General features: G+C 39.3%; 1 protein-coding gene across 1 annotated transcript in view; it reads left to right on the top strand.

The window, feature by feature from the left end:
• The window catches only part of HECW2 (HECT, C2 and WW domain containing E3 ubiquitin protein ligase 2), a 368781-nt gene that overhangs the window by 250847 nt on the left and 92412 nt on the right, over positions 1-25522 (top strand). The window contains exons 14-15 of the mRNA XM_041737736.1: positions 457-581; positions 16810-16995. Coding sequence (XP_041593670.1) covers positions 457-581; positions 16810-16995 — 311 coding nt within the window. The remainder of the gene's footprint in view (positions 1-456; positions 582-16809; positions 16996-25522) is intronic.

Raw genomic sequence — 25522 nt, 5'->3', positions numbered from 1 at the left:
CTCAAAAGTAGAAAACAAATAATAAGGATTTCCAAGAAATGAGGTATTTGTTGTTGTTTTTTAGTGAACTTTTGATCTTCAATAAGATCTGGTAATCTGATGCAAATAGAAGAATTCACCAGAGACCTCTTCTAATCCTCAAATTTTTACTAGTACTAAGAACATCACAAAACCAAATAGAAGATAAATGATTTTAATCTCTGGTTGTGTGGGATAGAGGAAAACGATTGAATCTGATCGCTTAAACCATCCAAGGATGCATTAAAATGTAAATAGTGGCTAGAAAAATTCAATTCCATTTTAATCATGTCTTATCCATGAATTTACATCAAAGGAAAGAGTGTGTGGAGGATGAAAATAATAGTAAATTATATAGATATTCTTTGTTACTTTTAAAACATGTTTCTACTATGTGGAAAGATCTCCCTGAAAGCCTTTATGGTCTGCCCCATGTAGATTTCCGACGGGAAAACGTCCTGCCTCACTCTACCTCCAGATCCAGGCTCACGTTGCTGTTACAGTCACCCCCCGTGAAGTTCCTCATCAGCCCAGACTTCTTCACCGTGCTGCATTCTAACCCTGTGAGTATCCAGTCCGAGAGTTTGCAATGGAAAAAGGGACAGGCCAAAGGAAATTATCCTTACAAATGTCATGGGAGAATGACAAGAGCTGTTGACTGAGCACTAAGCATGTTCCAGGGTCTGTGTTAAGTATTATAGATGCTAACACATTGGGTCCAAATAAACCTCTGAGTGAGATAAAATGTCCACTTTTCCAGATGAAGAACCTGAAGCATAGCGAGGTTAAATAACATTCCTAAGATACAGGCTTCTAGTTATGGAGTGAATAAATCATGGGAATAAAAGCTATAGCATCGGAAATAGAGCCAGTGGTATTGTAATAGCATTGTGTGGTGACAGATGGTCATGTAGTTGTGGTGAGAAAAGTGTTGTCAAATCACTATTGTATACCTGAAACTAATGTAATTTTGTGTGTCAAGCATGCTTAAAAAAAACAAAGAAAACAAAAACAAACAAACATTCCTTAAGTTCTATACCTACTAAGTGGTATCGTTGGGGTTAAAATCCCAGAGATACTAACTTCAGAGGCTATGCTCTTAATGATCACCTTATTTTGCCTGCAAAAATGTAACTAAATATCTGAACATTGACAGCAGGCTGTGGTTAGATCGGCCTTTGAGATTGTGGTACATGTTCTCTGAAAGAGAAAGAGAAGGTATAAACTTTATACATTGCTGTAACCTGAAAATAAATTAAAAATAAAAGCTTATTTTAAAGATATATGAAGTTTATGTGGAAGTTCAGAGTTTTATTTTTGGAAGAGAGAAGCATAGTGATGTGTTTAGAAATGAAATAGATTTAAATTTTTGTCCTTTACTAACATGTCTATTGTTTAGAAACCCTACCTCTGTGATTTTGCTATAGGCCTAAAAATGTTAGTATCAACCAAAGAGTAAGTCTTTTGTTAACCAAGTGATTATAAAAATTTAGTCTTTTAACTATCATTCTAAATAGAGAAAAATCATTTTGATTCTCTCCTTGCTTTTTTTTTTCCATCTCCTCCAGGCCTGACTACTAACCGAAATTCTACCCTCTTTCCTGATCTTGGTTCCTTAACCAAGAAACCCCTCATGCATACCCTCCCTCTGTTTAAATTCTCAGGACAACCAATCTCTCAAATTCTACTTACATGCCCCTTTTCCACATTTATTTTGGAGCTAAACCTGGATTGAAAAGTTTTTATTTTACTCAGAAAGTGTTAACCTCCTGGAAGCACTATGGTATATGAAGTACATAGGGTGCCAGTAAAGAATGTCACACTTATTTTTTGGTCATGAAGCATGATTTTTGTCTAAAGCATTTCTAGAAAAAAAAGAGAAGGATTTTAAAATATTAATTAAACCAAAATTGTGTCTGTGTGCGCAATACAAAAAATAGAATCTGAAAGGAAAGCATTTTGGTTAAAAATAGTTTGGTTAGAAAGCATTTCTTTGTGATGTGAATCTTAAATTGTCACTAAATAAATAATGGATATCAGTTGGTACAAATGGCATGGGAGGACCTTCTCAGTGGAGGATATACATGAGCAAAGATGGAAGCAAAAAAAGGTGTCCTATATGCATATTGAGTTATTTCATTCATCCAATAAATAATACTGAAAATACGATCTATGTTAGAAATTATGGCAAGTGCTGCAGACATGGTGAGGAATAAGATCAAGATCTTCTCCTAGGGTGGACAGAGAATAAGGGCAACTTTAGAAAGATGATTGCAGAATGCCTCTCAGAAGAAATAGTTTTGAGTTAAAAGCCAGAAGATTAGAAATCATCAAGCATGGAAAAAGCCAAAAGAAGCTCATTTCAAGCAATTGAACCAGCAAGTTCAAGGACTCCAGGGCTCAGAAAAGTGGGCAGAGGGGCTACTCTGCTGCGATAGGAAGGGTGAATAGTGTGATATTAGGTTAGCCACATGTAAACTGTTGTAAAATGTCAAGAAGCCAGTAGGGTAAAGGTCTGGGAGCAGAACCTTCCTATCAAGGAAAAGCAAAGGCTCGAAGGCTTGAGTCTGATGTGGTATATAATTAGGTCAGATAGGTGAGCAGGGCTTCAGAAAGTAGGGCTGATACCATCTGGCAAAGAGTTTGGGCTTTATTCTTGCTGGATTTATTCTAAGGGGATTTCCTGTAGGGGTAATTTCAATATTTAAAAAATTCCTTCTAGCTGCTTTTCTGAGAATGAGTTTTAGAAGGCAAGACTGGCATCAGGGAGACAAGTGAAAAGGCCCTGTGGTGAGACATTAAAAGACCTGAGACCAATGCAGTAGCAGTAGAGATGGTGACAAGTGGATGAATATGGGACATGTTTTGGAGGAAGGGGAGACATTCTTGCTAATACTTTAGAAGGTGGGGACAAGATAAACGAAAGGCTTCCAGAAAGAGCAGTTGATTGGATGGTAGTGTTCAAGGGTTTGCTGGTAAGTGTTCAACAACAGCTCTGGGGAAAGTGTGTGTGTGTGTGTGTGTGTGAGATCTTACAAATTTTTATTTTATTTTATTGAGTAAAGGATATCTAGCACACAATTTACAAGTAATAATAAAATATACACAGAATGCTTTTGTTGCTTTTTGCTGAAGTCTCTTATCAGTAGCCAGCCGATAGTTGTAGTTTACAGACAAGTCTAGTTCCCACATGAAAGTTTTCATTTACATTAACCATTAAGACTACAGTGAAGTAGGGAAGACGCATGTCGGAGCTTCATAGTCCTGTGTCAGTGAGGTCAGTAGTACCTTCATTTTGAGCCAGATAATAGTTTTTGAACATTGGGCTTCTATGTCTTAATGTGTGTGTGTGTGTGTGTGTGTGTGTGCGCGCGCGTGCACGCACGCTGTATATAGTGTAACACCACAATGTGAAGTTTAATCTGTATTATTAGCATTTTATTTTCTCCAGCAGTTTAAGTCTAGACTTTACATGTAGAAAAAAGAAGCATTCTTTTGTAAAGGCCCAGAAAGTATTTTCAGCTTCTGAGCCAAGGGCGGCATGTGAACAAATGGACGTGGCTGTATCTCAAAAAACTTTGCAGACACAGCCAGCCAGCTGACGGGTCTGAAGTTTGCCCTCACCTCTCATAGACAGCCCACAAAATCATATCAAGGCCTGGTTTGCATTCACTGATTTCTGTAATGTTAATACTGCCAACTGTAGCCAGTTTTAAGCTACCAGTGTGACCTCGCCAAGCACCGAGTTGTAACTTGTCAATACAGGCTGTCTTTTGGGTACAAGTTTCTCATCACTGCATTGGTTCAAGTAGAGGCTGTGTTCACAGTTACTGGGTTGTGGTAAAAGGCTGTAGATCTGAAACTTGGTCAAGTTCTATAAATAAATGCATATTCTTGGTTCCCAGACCTTTGAGACCTGGTTCATTAGGTCTGGAGTGGGCCCCAGGCATGTGTTTGGTTGGTTAATTGATTGGTTCCTTAAGTGATTCTGATATAATTGGTCTACGACCTGTAGCTTGGGAATTTCTAGAATAAGGAGATGTTGCAGTAAATGATCTCACTGCTTTTGTCACAACAGTAACACATCTGGACTTCTGACACTAACATATTTTAACAGTGTGAAAATACTCAGCAGCTTAAAGGTTTTTTTTGTTTCTTTTGTCTTCATGTTTTCATTATTTTTCCCTTTTCTTGGGCAGGAAGAACTTCTTTTGCTGGGAAGCCAATCTTGATTTTTAAGTATCCTCTCTACAGCATTTTAATTTTTTTTTCTCCTACCTGAACTGTCTTTCTTCATTACTGGCTACAAAGATGATCCATGCTGGGCATCTATGCATTTGTGTAAGATTTAAATTCTGTTGGGTTTTTAGGAAGTCTGATTTCCCTGACTTATCTACAGCAAGAATTAAAGCAGCTGGATCTATCTAGTTAATGGTCTCAAGGTATGAATTTTTGGGAATAAGTTGCACGGTTTTTTTGTAGAGGGCATTACTTATGGAATCTCTTCTTTTTCCTAGATTATGTAACAAAATATTATGAAACAAACTTTTTTGGTTTTCTTATTTTAAGATTTATTATCTAGTCTTTTTTTTTTTTTTGCTTGAATTGTTTATTATCAATAAAAGGTTCAGTAGATTCCCTGTTTATATTATTGAACATGTTCAACATACAAAAGAAGTGTATTAATTTAAAAGCTTTCCTAATTCTTTTTATGATTTGAAGATAATCAGCTTATATTAAAAGATAGTCATGAAAATAGAGTTCATATAATAGTAACTTAATCATTTTTATTGAAAATAGTGAAGATGGGGATCCCTGGGTGGCTCAGCAGTTTAGCGCCTCCCTTCAGTCCAGGGTGTGACCCCCGGGTCCCAGGATAGAGTCCCACCCACATCAGGCTCCCTGCATGGAGCCTGCTTCTCCCTCTGCCTGTGTCTCTGCCTCTCTCTGTGTCTCTCATGAATAAATAAATAAAATATTTTTTAAAAAGAAAATAATGAAGTTAAGTAGATATACGGTTGTCATAACTCTAAAGGACAACTTGAGAAACAAAATACTGTTTTTTTTTTTTTTTTTAGAGGCTGTTAAGGAACATTTATTGTTTATTTGGCTGCCTGTCTATAAAAGTACACATGATGGCCCTAATAGCAAAATATCAAATTATCAAGTGCTTTAAAGCAGAAAATGTCATTTGTTTCTCAAAACTGCACCAACTTTATATAATTGCCCTTTTATTTTTTTATTATTATTTTTTTTATTGGTGTTTAATTTACCAACATACAGAAAAACACCCAGTGCTCATCCCGTCAAGTGTCCACCTCAGTGCCCGTCACCCATTCCCCTCCAACACCCGCCCTCCTCCCCTTCCACCACCCCTAGTTCGTTTCCCCGAGTTAGGAGTCTTTATGTTCTGTCTCCCTTCCTGATATTTCCCAACATTTCTTTTCCCTTCCTTTATATTCCCTTTCACTATTATTCATATTCCCCAAATGAATGAGAACATACACTGTTTGTCCTTCTCCGATTGACTTATTTCACTCAGCATAATACCCTCCAGTTCCATCCACGTTGAAGCAAATGGTGGGTATTTGTCGTTTCTAATTGCTGAGTAATATTCCATTGTATACATAAACCACAGCTTCTTTATCCATTCATCTTTCGATGGACACCGAGGCTCCTTCCACAGTTTGGCTATTGTGGCCATTGCTGATAGAAACATCGGGGTGCAGGTGTCCCGACGTTTCATTGCATCTGAATCTTTGGGGTAAATCCCCAACAGTGCAATTGTTGGGTCGTAGGGCAGGTCTATTTTTAACTCTTTGAGGAACCTCCACACAGTTTTCCAGAGTGGCTGCACCAGTTCACATTCCCACCAACAGTGTAAGAGGGTTCCCTTTTCTCCGCATCCTCTCCAACATTTGTTGTTTCCTGCCTTGTTAATTTTCCCCATTCTCACTGGTGTGAGGTGGTATCTCATTGTGGTTTTGATTTGTATTTCCCTGATGGCAAGTGATGCAGAGCATTTTCTCATGTGCTTGTTGGCCATGTCCATGTCTTCCTCTGTGAGATTTCTCTTCATGTCTTTTGCCCATTTCATGATTGGATTGTTTGTTTCTTTGGTGTTGAGTTTAATAAGTTCTTTATAGATTTTGGAAACTAGCCCTTTATCTGATATGTCATTTGCAAATATCTTCTCCCATTCTGTAGGTTGTCTTTTAGTTTTGTTGACTGTATCCTTTGCTGTGCAAAAGCTTCTTATCTTGATGAAGTCCCAATAGTTCATTTTTGCTTTTGTTTCTTTTGCCTTCGTGGATGTATCTTGCAAGAAGTTACTGTGGCCAAGTTCAAAAAGGGTGTTGCCTGTGTTCTCCTCTAGGATTTTGATGGAATCTTGTCTCACATTTAGATCTCTCATCCATTTTGAGTTTATCTTTGTGTATGGTGAAAGAGAGTGGTCCAGTTTCATTCTTCTGCATGTGGATGTCCAATTTTCCCAGCACCATTTATTGAAGAGACTGTCTTTCTTCCAATGGATAGTCTTTCCTCCTTTATCGAATATTAAATGACCGTACATTTCAGGGTCCACTTCTGGGTTCTCTATTCTGTTCCATTGATCTATGTGTCTGTTTTTGTGCCAGTACCACACTGTCTTGATGACCACAGCTTTGTAATACAACCTGAAATCTGGCATTGTGATGCCCCCAGCTAAGGTTTTCTTTTTTAAAATTCCCCTGGCTATTCGGGGTCTTTTCTGATTCCACACAAATCTTAAAATAATTTGTTCTAACTCTCTGAAGAAAGTCCATGGTATTTTGATAGGGATTGCATTAAACGTATAAATTGCCCTGGGTAACATTGACATTTTTACAATATTAATTCTGCCAATCCATGAGCATGGAATATTTTTCCATCTCTTTGTGTCTTCCTCAATTTCTTTCAGAAGTGTTCTATAGTTTTTAGGGTATAGATCTTTTACCTCTTTGGTTAGGTTTATTCCTAGGTATCTTATGCTTTTGGGTGCAATTGTAAATGGGATTGACTCCTTAATTTCTCTTTCTTCAGTCTCATTGTTAGTGTATAGAAATGCCATTGATTTCTGGGCATTGATTTTGTATCCTGCCACGCTACCAAATTGCTGTATGAGTTCTAGCAATCTGGGGGTGGAGGCTTTTGGGTTTTCTATGTAGAGTATCATGTCATTGGCGAAGAGGGAGAGTTTGACTTCTTCTTTGCCAATTTGAATGCCTTTAATGTCTTTTTGTTGTCTGATTGCTGAGGCGAGGACTTCCAGAACTATGTTGAACAGCAGTGGTAAGAGTGGACATCCCTGTCTTGTTCCTGATCTTAGGGGAAAGGCTCCCAGTGCTTCCCCATTGAGAATGATATTTGCTGTGGGCTTTTCGTAGATGGCTTTTAAGATGTCGAGGAAAGTTCCCTCTATCCCAACACTCTGAAGGGTTTTGATCAGGAATGGATGCTGTATTTTGTCAAATGCTTTCTCTGCATCTAATGAGAGTATCATATGGTTCTTGGTTTTTCTCTTGCTGATATGATGAATCACATTGATGGTTTTACGAGTGTTGAACCAGCCTTGTGTCCCAGGGATAAATCCTACTTGGTCATGGTGAATAATTTTCTTAATGTGTTGTTGGATCCTATAGGCTAGTATCTTGTTGAGAATTTTTGCATCCATGTTCATCAGGGAAATTGGTCTGTAATTCTCCTTTTTGGTGGGGTCTTTGTCTGGTTTCGGAATTAAGGTGATGCTGGCCTCATAGAACGAATTTGGAAGTACTCCATCTCTTTCTATCTTTCCAAACAGCTTTAGTAGAATAGGTATGATTTCTTCTTTAAACGTTTGATAGAATTCCCCTGGGAAGCCATCTGGCCCTGGACTCTTGTGTCTTGGGAGGTTTTTGATGACTGCTTCAATTTCCTCCCTGGTTATTGGCCTGTTCAGGTTTTCTATTTCTTCCTGCTCCAGTTTTGGTAGTTTGTGGCTTTCCAGGAATGCGTCCATTTCTTCTAGATTTCCTAATTTATTGGCGTACAGCTGTTCATAATATGTTTTTAAAATCGTTTGTATTTCCTTGGTGTTGGTAGTGATGTCCCCTTTCTCATTCATGATTTTATTAATTTGAGTCTTCTCTCTCTTCTTTTTAATAAGGTTGGCTAATGGTTTATCTATCTTATTAATTCTTTCAAAGAACCAACTCCTGGTTCTGTTGATCTGTTCCACAGTTCTTTTGGTCTCGATATCATTGAGTTCTGCTCGAATTTTAATTAACTCTCTTCTTCTGCTGGGGGTGGGGTCTATTTGTTGCTTTTTCTCTAGTTCCTTTATGTGTAAGGTGAGCTTTTGAATTTGAGATCTTTCCAGTTTTTGAATGGATGCTTGTATTGCGATGTATTTCCCCCTCAGGACTGCTTTTGCTGCATCCCAAAGATTTTGAACGGTTGTATCTTCATTTTCATTAGTTTCCATGAATCTTTTTAATTCTTCCTTAATTTCCTGGTTGACCTTTTCATCTTTTAGCAGGATGGTCCTTAACCTCCACGTGTTTGTGGTCCTTCCATATTTCTTGTTGTGATTAAGTTCTAATTTCAAGGCATTATGGTCTGAGAATATACAGGGGACTATCCCGATCTTTTGGTATCGGTTCAGACCCGATTTGTGACCCAGTATGTGGTCTATTCTGGAGAAAGTTCCATGTGCACTTGAGAAGAATATGTATTCAGTTGAGTTTGGATGTAAAGTTCTGTAGATATCTGTGAAATCCATCTGGTCCAGTGTATCATTTAAAGCTCTCGTTTCAAAAAAAAAAAAAAATAAATAAAGCTCTCGTTTCTTTGGAGATGTTGTGCTTAGAAGACCTATCCAGGGTAGAAAGAGCTAGATTGAAGTCACCAAGTATAAGTGTATTATTATCAAGGTATTTCTTGAGTTTGGTTATTAATTGGTTTAAATATTTGGCAGCTCCCACATTCGGGGCATATATATTGAGGAGTGTTAAGTCCTCTTGTTGGATAGATCCTTTGAGTATGAGATAGTGTCCCTCTTCATCTCTCACTATAGTCTTCGGGGTAAATTTTAATTTATCTGATATAAGGATGGCAACCCCTGCTTTCTTTTGAGGACCATTTGAATGGTAAATGGTTCTCCAACCTTTTATTTTCAGTTTGTAGGTGACCTTCTGTCTAAAATGAGTCTCTTGTAGACAGCAAATAGATGGGTCCTGCTTTTTTATCCAGTCTGAAACCCTGCGCCTTTTGATGGGGTCATTAAGCCCGTTCACATTCAGAGTTACTATTGATAGATATGAGTTTAGTGTCATCATGATATCTATTCAGTCCTTGTTTTTGTGGATTGTTCCACTGAACTTCTTCTTAAAGGGGAATTTTAAGAGTCCCCCTTAAAATTTCTTGCAGAGCTGGTTTGGAGGTTACATATTCTTTCAGTTCCTGCCTGTCTTGGAAGCTCTTTATCTCTCCTTCCATTTTGAATGAAAGCCTTGCTGGGTAAAGTATTCTTGGTTGCATGTTCTTTTCATTTAGGACCCTGAATATATCCTGCCAGCCCTTTCTGGCCTGCCAGGTCTCTGTGGAGAGGTCTGCTGTTACCCTAATATTCCTCCCCATAAGAGTCAGGGACTTTTTTTCTCTTGCTGCTTTAAGGATCTTCTCCTTATCTTTGGAATTTGCAAGCTTCACTATTAAATGTCGAGGTGTTGAACGGTTTTTGTTGATTTTAGGGGGGGATCTCTCTATTTCCTGGATCTGAATGCCTGTTTCCCTTCCCAGATTCGGAAAGTTTTCAGCTAGGATTTGTTCAAATACATATTCTGGCCCTCTGTCCCTTTCCGCGCCCTCAGGAACCCCAATTAAACGTAGGTTTTTCTTCCTCAGGCTATCATTTATTTCCCTTAATCTATCCTCATGGTCTTTTAATTGCCTGTCTCTTTTTTCCTCAGTTTCCCTCTTTGCCATCAACTTGTCTTCTATGTCACTCACTCGTTCTTCCACCTCGTCAAGCCTCGTCGTTAGGACTTCTAGCTTGGATTGCATCTCATTTAATTGATTTTTAATTTCTGCCTGATTGGATCTAAATTCTGCAGTCATGAAGTCTCTTGAGTCCTTTATGGTTTTTTCTAGAGCCACCAGTAGCTGTAAAATAGTGCTTCTGAATTGGCTTTCTGACATTGAATTGTAATCCATATTTTGTAACTCTGTGGGAGAGTGGGCTGTTTCTGATTCTTTTTTTTGAGGTGAGGTTTTCCTTCTAGTCATTTCGCTCAGTGCAGAGTGGCCAAAAACAAGTTGTATTGGGAAAAGGAGAAAAAGAGAGAGAAGGAAAGAAAAGAGAAAAAGAAAAAAGAGAAAGAAGAAAAAAATAGGGGAAAAAGAGAAGAAGAAGAAAGAAAAAGAAAGAAAGGAGAAAAAAAAAGGGGGGGTGGGGGAAGCAATCAGAAATCAAGAAGAGAGAGAAAAAAAAAAGCACAAAACAAAAAAAAAAACAAAAACAAAAACAAAGAACCAAAAAAAACCACGGGGGAGTATCTTCCGATTCTGTGTAGTTTAAGTCCCTTGACTTCCCTTGGAACTGGTCCGTCTCCTTGGTCTTCTGGGGGAGGGGCCTGCTGTGCTGATTCTCAGGTGTTAGCACTTGGGGGAGCTGCTCTGCCCCTGCCTGGTGCAGGGCTCAGTGGGGGTTGTTCACCCCGTGAGGCCCCGGGAGGAAGCCACAGTGGCGGGGGCAGCTCTGGGACCCTGGAGTCAGCTCCCGCAGTAGCTCCGGGGCTCTCCTTCTGCAGGGCCTGGGGGCTCCGGGGCGGGGCCGCTGATCTGCTCAGTTCCAGGCAGGAGCGTCCTTGCTGTCCTGGGCCCTCCCGGCCTCTGCCTGTCCCGGGGGAGGCCGGATCCTGGGCTGTGTCCCGGCGCCCTGTGCTCCGGCGCCTGCGCTGTTGGATTCGCGCTCCCGGCGGTGCAGCCCCCTCCGCGGAGCCGCCGCCCGAGCCCCTCCGAGCTGTTCCCGGAGCCGCGCAGCCCCCTCCGCGGAGCCGCCGCCCGAGCCCCTCCGAGCTGCTCCGGGTCCCGCCGAGCGCTGCAGCCCTTAGGGAGCTCGGCGCAGTCTCCGGGGCGCAGTTCCTCTGTTACTGTCCCAGGGAGCCCGAGGGCATCCCCGCCTTTCTGGGGATCCTGCTCCAATTCCCGGGGAGCCCCTTTCCGCGGGGAAGGTTGGTGCAGCTCCTGCTCCTCCGGGACGGGGCTCTCCTGTCCTCCAAAATACTGTTTTTTTGAAAAGTTTTTTTTCATTTTTTTGCATTGTGGTTGCTCTAAGATGTATAGTACTGCCCTCTGCTGGTGTGATCAGATTTCTTACAAAATTGTATTCATAAATGAATTCTGATAACTCAAGATTTAGGTATTAGTGTCATGGCTTTTTATGGTCATGGTATGCCTGTGTTTGTCTAATTAGCGTAATACAAAATAAGTCTCCTAATACATAACTGAATAATGTTTCCAACATACATGCCAAAAACTATTATTCTGGCTTTTATTAAGCTGTAGAAATACATTAATTCCACCATTTAAACTCCTTAGTACTCAATGGAGAAAAATACATAAATTTATTCTTACAAGTCAAGAATTCCTGCTATTGCAAAATGAATTGATAGTTTACAATTAGTTTTGGTAATAAGTTAAATTTTCCCTCCATTTTAATATTTAGCTAGATGAAAATAATGTAAAATCCCTTATGATTATCTTACAGACTGTGTAAGATAGGACTATTTTCTTATCCTCACATATATCATATGGAGACAATGCTACATGATTTTGTTTATAATAAATTTTGTTCTGTGAGATCTGCTCCCTTGTGAATATGAGAGACATTCACTGTAGATGTAGTGATATTTTCCAAGTGTGGATTCAGAATATTCTTTTTATTTTGTTTTGTTCTTAAAGATTTATTTATTTATTTATTTGAAAGAGATATATATATAGAGAGAAAACGTGAAGGAGTAGGGGGAAAGGCAAAAGGAGAGGGAGACAACCGGACTCTTCTGAGCAGGGAGCCCAATGAGGGTCTTGATCTCATGAACCTGAAAACAAGACCTGAGCCAAAGCAAAGATTCAGACACTTAACTGACTGAGCCACCCAGGCGCCCTTCAGAATAACTATTTTTGATGAAGGATTTATGAACTATGAAAGATAGATTTTATTTAGCATTGATGTATTTATCTATGTTAATGAAAATAACAAAATTAGGTAAAATCAAAACTAGGTCAGGTAACCCCAGACGTATGGTCACCATAACACTAAACAAAAGAAGAAAGAAAAAAGCAAGCAAGCAAGCTGCCAGAAAAGGAAAAAAAAAAAAAAAAAGATTATCACTTGCGTTGAGGTTGATTGATAAGAAATGAGTATTTACATATAATGTTCTTATTCTGCTGCCAAATGGCAATATCATCCTCCTCAACTCCTCTCAATATTTTTCATTTCTAACACCTCAAAACACTTAACCAAACAAAACACATTAAGCTCTAAGGAATGTTATTTTAACAAAATTCCGCTAAAGAAGTTCAGTTGATCATTCACTCAACCATCAGGTGTTCATTTCTTGCATAGAAAACAAGAATCAACCAAGAATAAGGTTAGGAAAGGAATTTTGGAATAGAGAAGCAGTAACTAAGGAGGACCTCTGAAATCACGTGAGAGATCATTTGAAGGAGTTCCGTCTACTAGTAACAGTTGCTGAGTCTCCAACTACTGCTGGTGACTCCACATGCAACAGCTTCCCAGACGGGATCGTTCCGTGCTCTACCATCAGACTTCATCACGTTATGAAATAGTTTGTTCTTTCCTTTTTTTTTTTTTTAATTTTTTTTTATTTATTTATGATAGTCACAGAGAGAGAGAGAGAGAGGCAGAGACACAGGCAGAGGGAGAAGCAGGCTCCATGCACCGGGAGCCCGATGTGGGATTCGATCCCGGGTCTCCAGGATCGCGCCCTGGGCCAAAGGCAGGCGCCAAACCGCTGCGCCACCCAGGGATCCCAGTTTGTTCTTTCCTAATCAACTTTGGTTTCAGATAGAAAGTCACCTCCACTTATTGCATCTTTTTCTATGAGACCAAAACAAAACAACACCCCTCACTCAGAGCCACCCAACGACCGAGGGAGAATCAAAGGCTCTTCTCCCTTAACCCACAGCTTTGTCAGAGGCAGCTTCCAGGGAGACTGAGCTCTTGTAATCTATTCCCACCTGGTTAGTGTTTCTTGAGTGTTGAGACCCCTCTCATCCGCAGCTCTTGCTCGTTCTGTGTGTCAGTATTTTCACTACTACTGTGGCCTCTTTGATTTCCAAACTCCACTTTCTGCCTCCAGGGAACGTCTTCCTCCCACCTTTCCCTATAATGTTCCTTCCCATCCTTTTGAATGATGGGACTGTACTCATCTCTGTATCCTCGGGGTTTAGCACAGGGCTTGTGACATAATTAATGAAAGGTTATGAAAACCTTCTTTAGTTAATAGAAAGTGGGATGCTGGCCCACAATCTTCAAAGACCTCAGAAGTAGAAAACAATTTTACTGCTATCATTTATCTGTTAGAACATAGGTATGATAGGTATAATCCCTCATATATTCTATTACTTACTTCTACTCTGTATTTTTTTGTGATTTTTATCTCTTCAAAGCAGTTTTACATCCTTTGTTTCATTGGATTTGAGTCTCGTGTACCTATGAAGAAAGCAGACCAGTTATTATTATTCCGTTTTACAGTTGAGCAAAGATTTAATCTCTGAGGCAGAGATTAAATGATTTTCTTTGTCTCTGTCCATGAGTGACAGGGCTGTGACTAAAATCTTCATTGTAGTTCTGTATGAACTGGAGTATAAATATTCCTTCTGAAATATATGTATATGTATACATACACAGATATACAATTACATATATAGTTATATATTAAAAATATTGTATATACTTAAAAACAAAAAATAAAATAAACATGTATATAAACATACATAAATATGTCACATGTGTATATACCTAAACACATATATAAATATATACATAAACATGTATATATTTAGTACATAAATGTGTATATATTTAGTTCCTTATAAAAATGTATCTGTCTGGAGGGATGTTCCTATTTGCCTTAAGGGTTTTATATGGGCACTTGCAGTCTTGTGCATGTTATTCAGACTCAAACAACCTGTGGTTCCAAAGATCGTTTGCTAGTTACTAATAAGAAATCTTTCTTGCATTTACTTTACTTTAGTAGATGCTTTTTTCACAGATCGCTCGAACTTGGCACTATGTTCCATGTCTTACTGAGAGGAGAGGAGGAAAATGAGAGGACATAATCAATTATAAGACTGGCCTTAAGTCTCCTGAATGTAAAGTGCTGTGCAACCCCAGGGAATTACTTCCTGCATGGGGCTGGGACAGGTTCCTTCACCTAATTACTTCTTCTTGACCTAATAAAGTTCTTTTTCTTTTCAGCAGAATGAGGAGCATTTCTGGTGCTCCAGATGAAGCATCAGGATGTGGCCTATTTACTTATATTAATGGGGGGGGGGGTGGGGGTGGAGGAAAAACTCCAGAGGACCAGGAGATTTACCTATTTAGAACAGTTAGTAGAATGGTTTATCTGGCAGAATTATCCCACAATCATTTGTCCCCAAATAGACTGATCAGGGACTATGACTTGAAAGCTCGTTGCCAACTGCCACTCAAGCTAGTGTGGTCTCCAGCCTCTAAGCTTGCAGTGGCTTCTGTGAAAATACATCAGCAGCACAGAGCCAAATGCAGAAAACAGATGCCTTGCTGATTGTGCATAAAACACCAAGGCAGGGTCAGCCACAGGCTAACCTATTAGTTAGCTAACATTCGTCTCCGACAGCCTTCAACTTCTTTTATTAGTCTCCTTCTCTGCTTTCATGGTATCACTTTCTTACTCTCTCATGCTCTCTAATTGCCCCACGCCCCTGTGTAGGCTTGCCTGCTTTGGCATTGCGCTGCGCTCTGAACCTCACAATTTCTCACAGCCATCAAAACCTCCTCTCATTTAGACTGTCAGGTTGAAATAGAACCTCAAAGTATTTTATACTCCAGTGTACTGAGGAATTAGTGCACTAGTACTGAGGATAGTTCACTGCGGCCTGCCTGCCTGCCTGCCTGCCTCCCTGCCTTCTTCCTCCCTCCCTTCCTCTCTTCCTTCCTTTCTTCCTTTTGTTTTGATAGGGAAGAAATATTTTAGTAAAAAGTATATGATGATGGAGAAGCAGTCAGGAAAACTATAAACAGTTATTTTATATAGTTGAGGCTGTCAACAGAAACTAACAAATCTCGGTGGCGTAAGCTGACAGAGGTTTGTTTCTCATTCCAAATTGGATTATCAAGGTTCTCTGATCCCTGTCATCACTCAGGGATCCAGGGACCTAGACTGGGGAGCAACCACCATTTCAAACATCACTGGTTGCTATGATAACCGTGCCAAAGGGAAGAAAGCTCTAGAAGGTCTCCCACCATCAATAATTGCTTTGACTGGAACATGACACATCTTGAGGGATACTGGACAGACAGGAATGATGTTAACTGTCCTCAGTAACTACCACAGTACTGGGCATAGGAAACACAGTAAATGTTTATTAAAATGAAATTATTTCCAGAGATTCTGATTTCGTTTGCCTTTCCTTTGGTCTATCTCAAACTGAAATAAATAACAGAACCCATGAAGTAAAAAGCCTGAAGGCCTCCAGACTCAATCTGGTGGCCCTGGTATACTAAAGGTAAGAAGAATCATTTGAATCCATCTGAGAAGAATAGAATTCCAGAATAGATCATTTATACAGTTATTTCTTTCCTACTTCTACTTCTTGGCACATGATATGATGCAATGAGTGTTTGTTGACTAACTTGTATGTGGATGGCCTATGGCTTATGGCTAATTTTTGGAATCCCTTTTAAGTATCATAGAGATGAAGACACTAGCATTTTTCATAAGACAGTTTTTTATGTGGTTGTATAGTGGAGTTTTATTTAACATGCATTTCAACTGTATAAATTCAGCCATATGTGTATATATACATACATACACAACACACACACACACACACACACACACACACACAGAAAAATAAAAAAAAAAATACGTATAAAGCCCGGGCAGGTCTGCCTGCCATCCCATTCACTGAGATTATGCCTCGAAGAAGGTATAAGATGAAAAACTTTTATCTACTGTGGTATCCGTTAAATTTGACTCCCAGTGAGAACAGCTGAGCCCATTGCATGTACTCCCAACATTCAAATAGGTGGCTAAGCATTTTTCTATATGACTTGGCTGCTAAATGATGCCAACTGCTTCGCGTGGCGCTCATCCAGAGACCAGTGATCTGCAGTGCTGGAGGAAGAACCAGCTATTTTGGGGCTCGCTGTGAAGATGTATATTTGTATCTGACATGGTGGGACTATGACTGTGTGGTTCTTGCCTGCAACCGAGTTTAGGACCTAACATCTCCTGTAGGATGAGATTCCATAGCAGCATTCTTATTCATTAGAAAACTAGACAGCATCAATGAAGATGCCTTACTTTCTGTAGTCTTTCTATCTTATTTTGATCTAAATATTGTGTTCAGCCTGCTGTTTTCCATGTGTGGGTCTAGAGTAATGTTGACGCTTATATGCCCTCTGGAGGATGACGGTATGTGTTCTGATGTCATATGTGTAACATGTGGCTTTTGCAGGTCCCAGGCAGGTTAACATGGGTTCTCCATTCTTTCCTCCAGAGTGCCTACCGCATGTTTACAAACAATACGTGTTTGAAGCACATGATCACCAAAGTCCGGCGGGACACCCACCACTTTGAACGCTACCAGCATAACCGAGATCTTGTGGGATTCCTCAATATGTTCGCCAACAAACAGCTGGAGCTGCCAAGGGGCTGGGAGATGAAACACGATCATCAGGGCAAGGTAACATGGGGGAGTTGCCGTGGGGCAGCTGCTGAGAGTGGGCTCCTTGTGGCTTTGACATTGGCTCAGCCACTCAAGGGAGGGCTGAAAGCCCTTTGAGAGGTGAAACATTCCATGTCCAGGTCCACGTGAAACCTGGACAAGCAGGTTGTTTCCACAAACAGTTACTATGCTCTTCTGAAATGGTGTATGGAGCCAACAGGTGCAAGGGCATTTGTTTGGCGAAGGACTCTCTTTTGCCTGAATATTCTTCTACCTGTAATCTCGCTCCATTTTCTGCTGATTAGAGAAAAGACTTCTTAGGCCAGGATATTTCCTCCTCCTTAGCTTTACGGCTTGTGTTACAGATAGTTTATTTAAAAGTTGTGGTATTGTTTGGGGAAGGTGGCCAGGTCAGCAAGCAACTACACAACTACATTGTGGCCTCAGTGTTGTTGGTTCAGAACCCCGATTTTGTTACCATATTAAACCCACCGCACAGATTAATTCAGGTATGATGAGAAATACAGAACAGTGTCACATAGGCCAGAGTAACCATGTCTACACTGTCGTCATAGATAGATGCACCAGAAACCTGGGTTGTGATCAGAAAGTGGTTATAAGTAAGAAATCTAGAATGAGAAAGTAATTTTTACAAGCTGTTTCTCGGCTAAGGTTTTATTTATTCAGCTTTGGTTTAGAAACTACTGTGGGCCATGAACTGTTTCAGATCTTTATACATTTCAGCTCCTCACAATAGCTAGGTGAGGCAATGCTATTATTATTAATGACATTTACAGATAAGGGGCCCTTGGGTTGAGAATGGTTTGGTGGCTTGCCTGGTGTCACAGGTAAGGGCAGTGACTCAGCTGTGTTCTCACCCACGCCGTCTGCTGCGCAGGTCCATGTTCTTCACCACATAATGCTCTCTGTGTATTGAGTGACCAGCCTCAGTTCTCTTGGCTGTAAGAACACTTGAAATGCATGACTTGAAGGATGGAGGGGATGAAAATGACATGATATTTAAAGTATTTAGCCATGCTTCACTCATTTGTTCAACAAATATTTATAGAGCACCTGTGCAAAATAGATAAGCCAGCCTCCTTCATAGGACTGCCATTTTCATGGAAAGAGATGGAAAACAGACCAAGAGCATGCCAGTTACTGACCAGTGCTGTGATTTTAAAAAAAATCAGAGGAAGGTGTCTAGAGAAACACAGGAGTGGAGAGTTATTTTATCCAGGTGGCTAGGGAACACCTCCTGGGTAAGGCTAGATGTGGACAGAGACCTGAACAAAGTGATATATATCCATATAAAGGAAAGAGAATTCAAAGCATATGAAATGTTTAAGTACTTGATAAATGCCATGCTCCCCCAACATAACCTCTAGCAATAGTACCACAGTAGCATCTTATGCATCTTCAGCTCGGCTTCCAGCAATCTTGTCTGAGAATCTATAACCAGCCCAAATGGATGTTACAAAGAGTATGTATTTTTAATGTGTGGGAGGAGCCCTCAGACTCTCAGTGAAACTATTGACTTGATTTCTGTAAATTTTTTTCATAAACCTGTGATTCCTAGCCCAAAGTAGATTAGAAGTCTCAAGCATGAAGTTGAGAACGGATGAAAGAGAATGGATTTGTGATTACGTCCCTTACAGGGAAGCCTTTCCAAGACACCAGAGGCAGGACCACCTGGCACTTCCTATACTTTCTCCTCCCAGAGAAAGATGTCACATTGCTGGTATTAAGTTTGGTTCAGCAGCCCGAGAGCCCAATGTTTGTAAACATTCTACTGAGTGGAAGGGCATCAAGGGTCCAAGACAAGACTTTGGGAAATACTGATGGTATTATATCTGGGTATAAAAGAGCAATACCACACCAGGAATTCAGCTCTGTTCTCAACTCTTAACGAGCTCTTATCTGTGTGTGCTCATTAGAGAGCGCTGGATCCAGGGAAACCCAAGTTGAGATAATGTCTCCTTTTAGACTTAACTTGCTGAGTCATAGTGTATCCTTCACTAAAGGAGATCAAGAACTTGTGTATACTCAGTGGGGCAGTCCCTTCCTGCCAGTCATAACTTGCCAGACACACTTCAGGAGAGAGCTGCTTATTAATAATCCCTGGACCTTGAGAAAAGTTTGTGTTACATTTAGGACACTATTTAAGGAGAGTTAGGATGTATTCTTAAGAACCAGTTCTGTCTCACAGCCTTTATAAAAGTTTCCGTAGTTAAATAGAGGTAAACATTATCTCGGCTATATGAGTAAAAACACTGTCCATTTTGTTCCCTGAGGGTTTCAGACTTACATGGGAGTTTCAACCTAAAGTTGTGTAGGCATTGTAAAGAACTTTGAGTGTAGGCTGGCAGATGGTTGACCTCTCAGTCTACTGATGGCTTTGCTTTTGAACACTGTCTGGCATGAAAGATAGAGAAGGACCCCCAGCCTTGTGGACAAAATGGATTATCAGACATGCCTGGAAGCTCATCATGTTGGTCTAATCTCTCTGCTTGTGCATTAGAACTTGAATAAGATTCTTAGCTCAGTTGGACCCCTTAACTTAAGCAGGTATATCTCCCTGTGATTCCCCACCCCCCCCAACCCCATTCCTTCCTTTACAAATGACTGGCTTCCAGTGAATGAAAATAAAGGATCATTTGGGAGAGGCTTGTGCTCTATACTGGGCTGCACAGCTTTTGAGTGCATTTTAGAAATCATAGTTCTCATCCTTCAAGGTTGGTAGATTTTCTTCCAGTCTTGACATTTTAGCTTCCCTTTTTAATGATTACTTTGCTTCCAGAATATTTAAAGGGAGTAAACTTTTTTTCCCACTTAACATAACATCAAAAGCTACTAAATACTGCAAAGTTATTTTCCCACAGTGAAGACTGATTTCAGAATTGACATGGAATATGATATCCAAATCCTCAGCTACGTGAAAGGAAATGCTTCTTCTCAGGGGGAGTGCTCTCAAATTTAGCTCTTCAGACTTATGAAATCTGGCTCCATCTTCTCTTCTCAAGCGCAACATTTTCTTTTCCTGTTTTCATTTATTTAGTCATTCAGCCACATTCCCATACTTCTGAATGACTCATATATGCATGCCACTGTGATAACAATGATAAAAGCTAACACTCAGTGTAACGTTAGATAGTATGTCACACTGACGGTTTGTAGACACTGTTGTAAGGACTTAGATTAATTCCTGTCTTGCTCACGGCAGCCTTGTCAATAACTGCTGTTTTTAGCCACATTTTTAAGAAGTGGAAACTAAGGCAGAGCATGGTTAAGTGCATGGACTAGGGGCCCACAATTAGAAAGTGATAGAATTGGATTTGAACCCAGGCAGTATAGCTGCAGGCTCCTCTTATCCTGCCTTTTACCAATGAGTAGGGTGGATGGATGTCTTCCAACAATCATAGGGAAGGTAGTAGAAGGTGCTATGGGAGCGTGTGGTAGGATTTCCTACCACTCTTGAGAAGATGGGGGCTTTCAGATGCATCATTGGAGGGCAACTTATAGTATGAGTTGCAGCTAGCAATCCAGACATGAGTAATCAGTTTTTCCTTGGATCCCCACATAATTTCCCTTGCATTGTTCTCATGACATCTATCCACATCTGTCTCATGCTATATTGTTAACATGTTTTATCTTTCCAAGCAGATGATCTCCTTCTTTATTTATTTTTGATTACCCCCTCTTCTACCCCAGTGCCTTTCATATAGAAGGTTCTCAAAACAAGCTTGATACATGAATGAAATTTGTCACCTGTAGTATACCCAGTTTTTGTCATCTCTGCCTTGGACAGATGAAGACTCCCTCCCACCCTTTCCTCCTCCTGTGCTATCACCAGAAATAGCTCCTAGATTTGCTCCATTTGACCTCTGTTAATGTATATGTTGCCTTGGATCTTTCACAATATTTTTTAAACAAGGTAGTGATTAAGCTTGTACTGCACTTTGAGAGTCATTAGTTTTGGGAGAGACTTTTTTTCTAATTATTTAAGGCCAGGGATTTAAATTGGGTGAATTTTCACAAAATTCTAGATCTGGTCTGCTCATTTTGGAAGTTCTAGGACTATTTCATTGCCTCACATAAACGAATAGAAATAAAATATTTCTAATTGACTATTAACTAAACTATAAGAACAATATCAGGCTTGGTAGGTAAGATACTGATGATGATGATGATGACAATGACATTGATGATAACGATGATACCTGCATTTTTTAGACTCATACCATGTGCCAGGCACTGTACTAGGTACTTTCCCATGGGTTAGCTTATTTACACTTCCTGACAATTTATGAGGTAGGTATTATTAGTATTATTCACATTTTACTGAAATTTAGAGATGTTAAATAATGTGTGCAAGCAAGTGAGGAATCCAGGATTTGAACATTATCAGTGTGGCTTTACCACTGTTCTCTACTGAGAGGGATTGCTTTTGGAAATGAGAGATCTGTTGTCATTCCGTGGAGGAAGAGTACCAGGCCAGATGCTGGGGTTTCTAGTGTTCTGGAAGACTGAGACGTATATGTATGACTTGATTAGATCACAGGTGATCTAGCAGAGGACATACTGCCAGAGACACGTACATGGCTTCATGCTTAAATGCCATAGAGTTTTATGTGAGGGGTACATAGAATATTGAAATATATTAATAATTATTATTAGATGCTAGGCTCTGTGTTAGGGATATTATATGAACTCATTTAACTTTCATAATAACCCTATGGAATAGGTTTTGCTATAGATGAAGAAACTGAGGCTCAAAGAGGTTGGTTGTGCAAGTAAACTCTTGGAGACAAGCCCATGTCTTTTTATATCCAAGGCCTATAATGGTTTTTCTATATAAGATTAGTCTAGACCTCACTGGCCACTAACCACTTGAGTAACTTAAAATATGTCATTTAGATATCCTGGATCTGAATTTCCTTATCTCTACATATATATAGGTTGATCATCTTTTCATATACCTATTGGTCATTTGTATATCTTCTTTGGAAAAATTGTGTAGTCAAATTCTTTGCCCATTTTTTAATTGGATTATTTGTCTTTGTATTATTGAATTGTGAGAGTTCTTTGTACAATATATTCTGAATACTAGCCCCTTATCAGATACATGCTTTGCAAATATGTTCTCCTGTTCTGTGAGTTGTCTTTTCACTCTCTTGATAGTATTGTTTATAGTACAAAATTTTTAATTTTAATGTAGGCATTTGTTTGTATTTTTTGTTGTTTTTGCTTGTGCTTTTGGTGTCATAGCTAAGAAAACACTACCTAACTTAAAATAATAAAAATTGACTCCTGTGTTTTCTTCTAAGAGGTTCATAGTTTTGGCTCTTACATTTAGCTCTAAGATCCATTTTGAGTTAATTTTTAATATGATATGAGGTAGAGAGTTAAATTTCATTTTTTTGCCTGTGGACATCCAGGTCTAGCACCATCTGTTGAAGACTATTCTTTCTCATTGATATCATTAGTTGTTAGGAAAGTGAAAATCAAAACTATAGTGAGACCACTATAGACCCATTAAATTAGCCATAGAAAATCTAGAAAATAATAAATGTTGGCGAGGATGTGGAGAATTGGAACCCTCCTATATTGCTGGTGGAATGTATGGCCACTTTGGAAACAATTTGACAGCTTCTAAAAAAAAATGTTGTGTGTAGAGTTGCCACACAATCCAGCAATTCCACAACCATGTATATACCCAAGAAAAAAGAAAATACACCTCCTCATAAAACTTGTACGCAAAGTTTCATAGTAGCATTATTTGAATAGTCGAAGGGTGGAAACAACCCAAATGTCCATCAGCTGATAAAGGGTACATAAATGTGGTAGGTCCAGACAATGGGATATTATTTGACAATACAAAGGAATAAAGGGTTGACACAATAGGAATGAGCCTTGAAAATGTTTGCTAAGTGAAAGAACTAATCACAAAATATCACACACTATATGATTCCACTTATGTCAAATGACCAGAATAGTCAAATCTACAGAGACAGAATAGATTGGTGGTTTCCTTGGATTGGAGGTGGGATGGGAACGAATGCTAGTGGGTATGGGGTTTCTTTTCGCAGGAGAAAATGTTCTAAGATTATGGTAATGATTGCACGACTGAGTGTATATACTAAAAAACACTAAGTAGTACACTTCAAATATTAATTGTATGTATCTGAATTATATTTCAGTAAAGATATTTTAAAAATTAATACATTGGATTAGAGGCAGGCCAAGATTCGTCTTCTTAGCTCCTAGATTCTGTAAATCCTTTATTCTTCAGTTTTGAAGTTTAGATGATATGGTTTGAAATTGGACCTCACATCAAATATGTAATGTGTTTCTTTCTGCATTTGGAAGGGTCTCTTCAAAATTCCACAGTTGTTTTAATCAGTATTTTGTTCCGTTACTTGATTTCTTTAATTATTTTCGTTCTGTAATGTTGGGATTGGCAACTAAGCCAAGTTTTATGCAGGATCATCCTTATGAAACTGTGATCAACATCTGTTTGTTTGTTGGATCTAAGGCCTAGGATTTTCACCTAACATATAGGGCACGTTTTGACTTGTTTCATTTTGAAATGAAACATAAGCAAAGAACGTGGGCCAGTATAAAAAAAAAAAAATCTCCTTGCTTCTTATTGTAATAATTCTTAAATTTTTGTACACTCTCAGGAGTGTGAAAAGTAAGGGTAATTTGGGATCTGGATACAGCGTTAATATAAATGTTTTATATTTTTGCAAGAAATATGCATCAATAGTCTTAAAATGTGACTTGTTTAAAATGCTTCTGGTTCTTGGCTAGGTTTGATCATTAGTGTGTGCTCATGGGGATAATATATCTGGAAGACAAATATACACTTTAATAAGGAAAACCAAATGTTATTTAACTTAGGAATACTTCCTTTCTTTCTTTCTCTCTCTCTCTCTCTTTCTTTCCTTTCCTTTCCTTTCCTTTCCTTTCCTTTCCTTTCCTTTCCTTTCCTTTCCTTTCCTTTCCTTTCCTTTCCTTTCCTTTCCTTTCCTTTCCTTTCCTTTCCTTTTCTTTCTTTCTTTCTTTCTTTCTTTCTTTCTTTCTTTCTTTCTTTCTTTCTTTCTCTCTCTCTCTCTCTCTCTCTCTCTCTCTCACTGTCTCTGCCTCTCTTTTTTTCTTTCATCCTTCCCATTGTTAATTTGATGGATTTAAGAAAAGTATGCTGCAGGAGGGTCAGGAGTTCTGGATCCATTACATCTGATCTGACCTCTGTGAACTTCAGTTTTCTCTAAAGCGACAGTTAGTAACTTGTCCTTTCCAGCTCCTGGGGCTGGGGGTAGCTTCAACTTAGATAATAGTGGGATTACAAATGGAAGAAAAACAATTAAAATTATAATTATCAGTCATTGATTTAGTATTCCTTGACCTATGGTAGAGAAGATAAAAGCTGTACAGTGACAAACCTCTAGAAACTTATTATTTCGTTTGGAGAAAACAAAGATACAGAATGTACAAATACCTATAAAATAAAATTTTATTTTATTTTTAGCCGGGATTGCTGCTCACCTGGGTATTACTGCTGCCCACCTCACCAAAATCTTGATTTGAATTGTTAACTTAAAGCAAAGTTCTATTTAGTACAATAACTAAAAGTTTCATCAATTTATCATTTCATGAAAATGATAAAGATTTATTGTTAATGGCCAAATCCTTACTGTAATAGGAAATATACAATGGCTTTATAAAGATACACTGTAGGATTAGTCAGCGTCCCATTCCTGCTCTGAGCATACTGCTGACCTCCTTTGACCCTGGTGGTCCAACGAATGGTTTTTTCAAAGTAGGGTTCCTTTTGCTATTGTTCGTTGCTCTCCATGTTGTTCATGACACCGCAGGGCAGTGCGCTCTCACATGTTTGCTCCCGCCTTACAACTGTATAACAACCCAGACCGATCTGTTTTTCTGACATGGTTATTGCATTCATTCCGGTAGATTTGTTCTCTGGCTGGATCAGTTGCCTCTACTCTGGTGGTTACATTCTACATCAGCCATGGTCATGAAAGTAAGATTTGCAAATATCCTCAGCAAGATAAGTAACTTTCTCCTTAGAAGTGGAGTTGAAATCAGATCCCTTTGCAAAAAATCATTCACTTCCTGTGTAAAGCCACTACACATCCCTCCTCCAGACTGCTTTATCCCTAATGCTTCTCATATGGACTATAAAAGAATGTGCAGTGTGCACTGGTATAGCGTCTGCAATGGTCCAGTGCAGAATGACTTATTTCTGGCAGGGGCTACGTGGAAAGTCTTCATAGCCAAGGTAGGATTAGAATAGAACCTTGAATGGTGAGCAGGATTTTGATAAACAGGGTTTATGGAGAAGAGAAAATAGGGGATGAGGAGGAAAAACACCCAAAGTAAAGTCATGGAGACAGAAATACACCAGGTAGGTATGTTTGATTCCTATGAAGAAGTGATGGGCAAATTTTAAGAGACTCTGTGTAAGCTGTGTTTTCGGTTGTGCTTGTGTGTGTGTTACACACGAGAGCTAATGGCGTAAATT

The sequence above is a fragment of the Vulpes lagopus genome, chromosome 22, assembly GCF_018345385.1.
Source record: "Vulpes lagopus strain Blue_001 chromosome 22, ASM1834538v1, whole genome shotgun sequence".
Lineage (NCBI taxonomy): Eukaryota > Metazoa > Chordata > Mammalia > Carnivora > Canidae > Vulpes > Vulpes lagopus.
The sequence above is the reverse complement of the archived record's forward strand: the minus strand, read 5'-3'. Positions and strand labels throughout refer to the sequence as shown.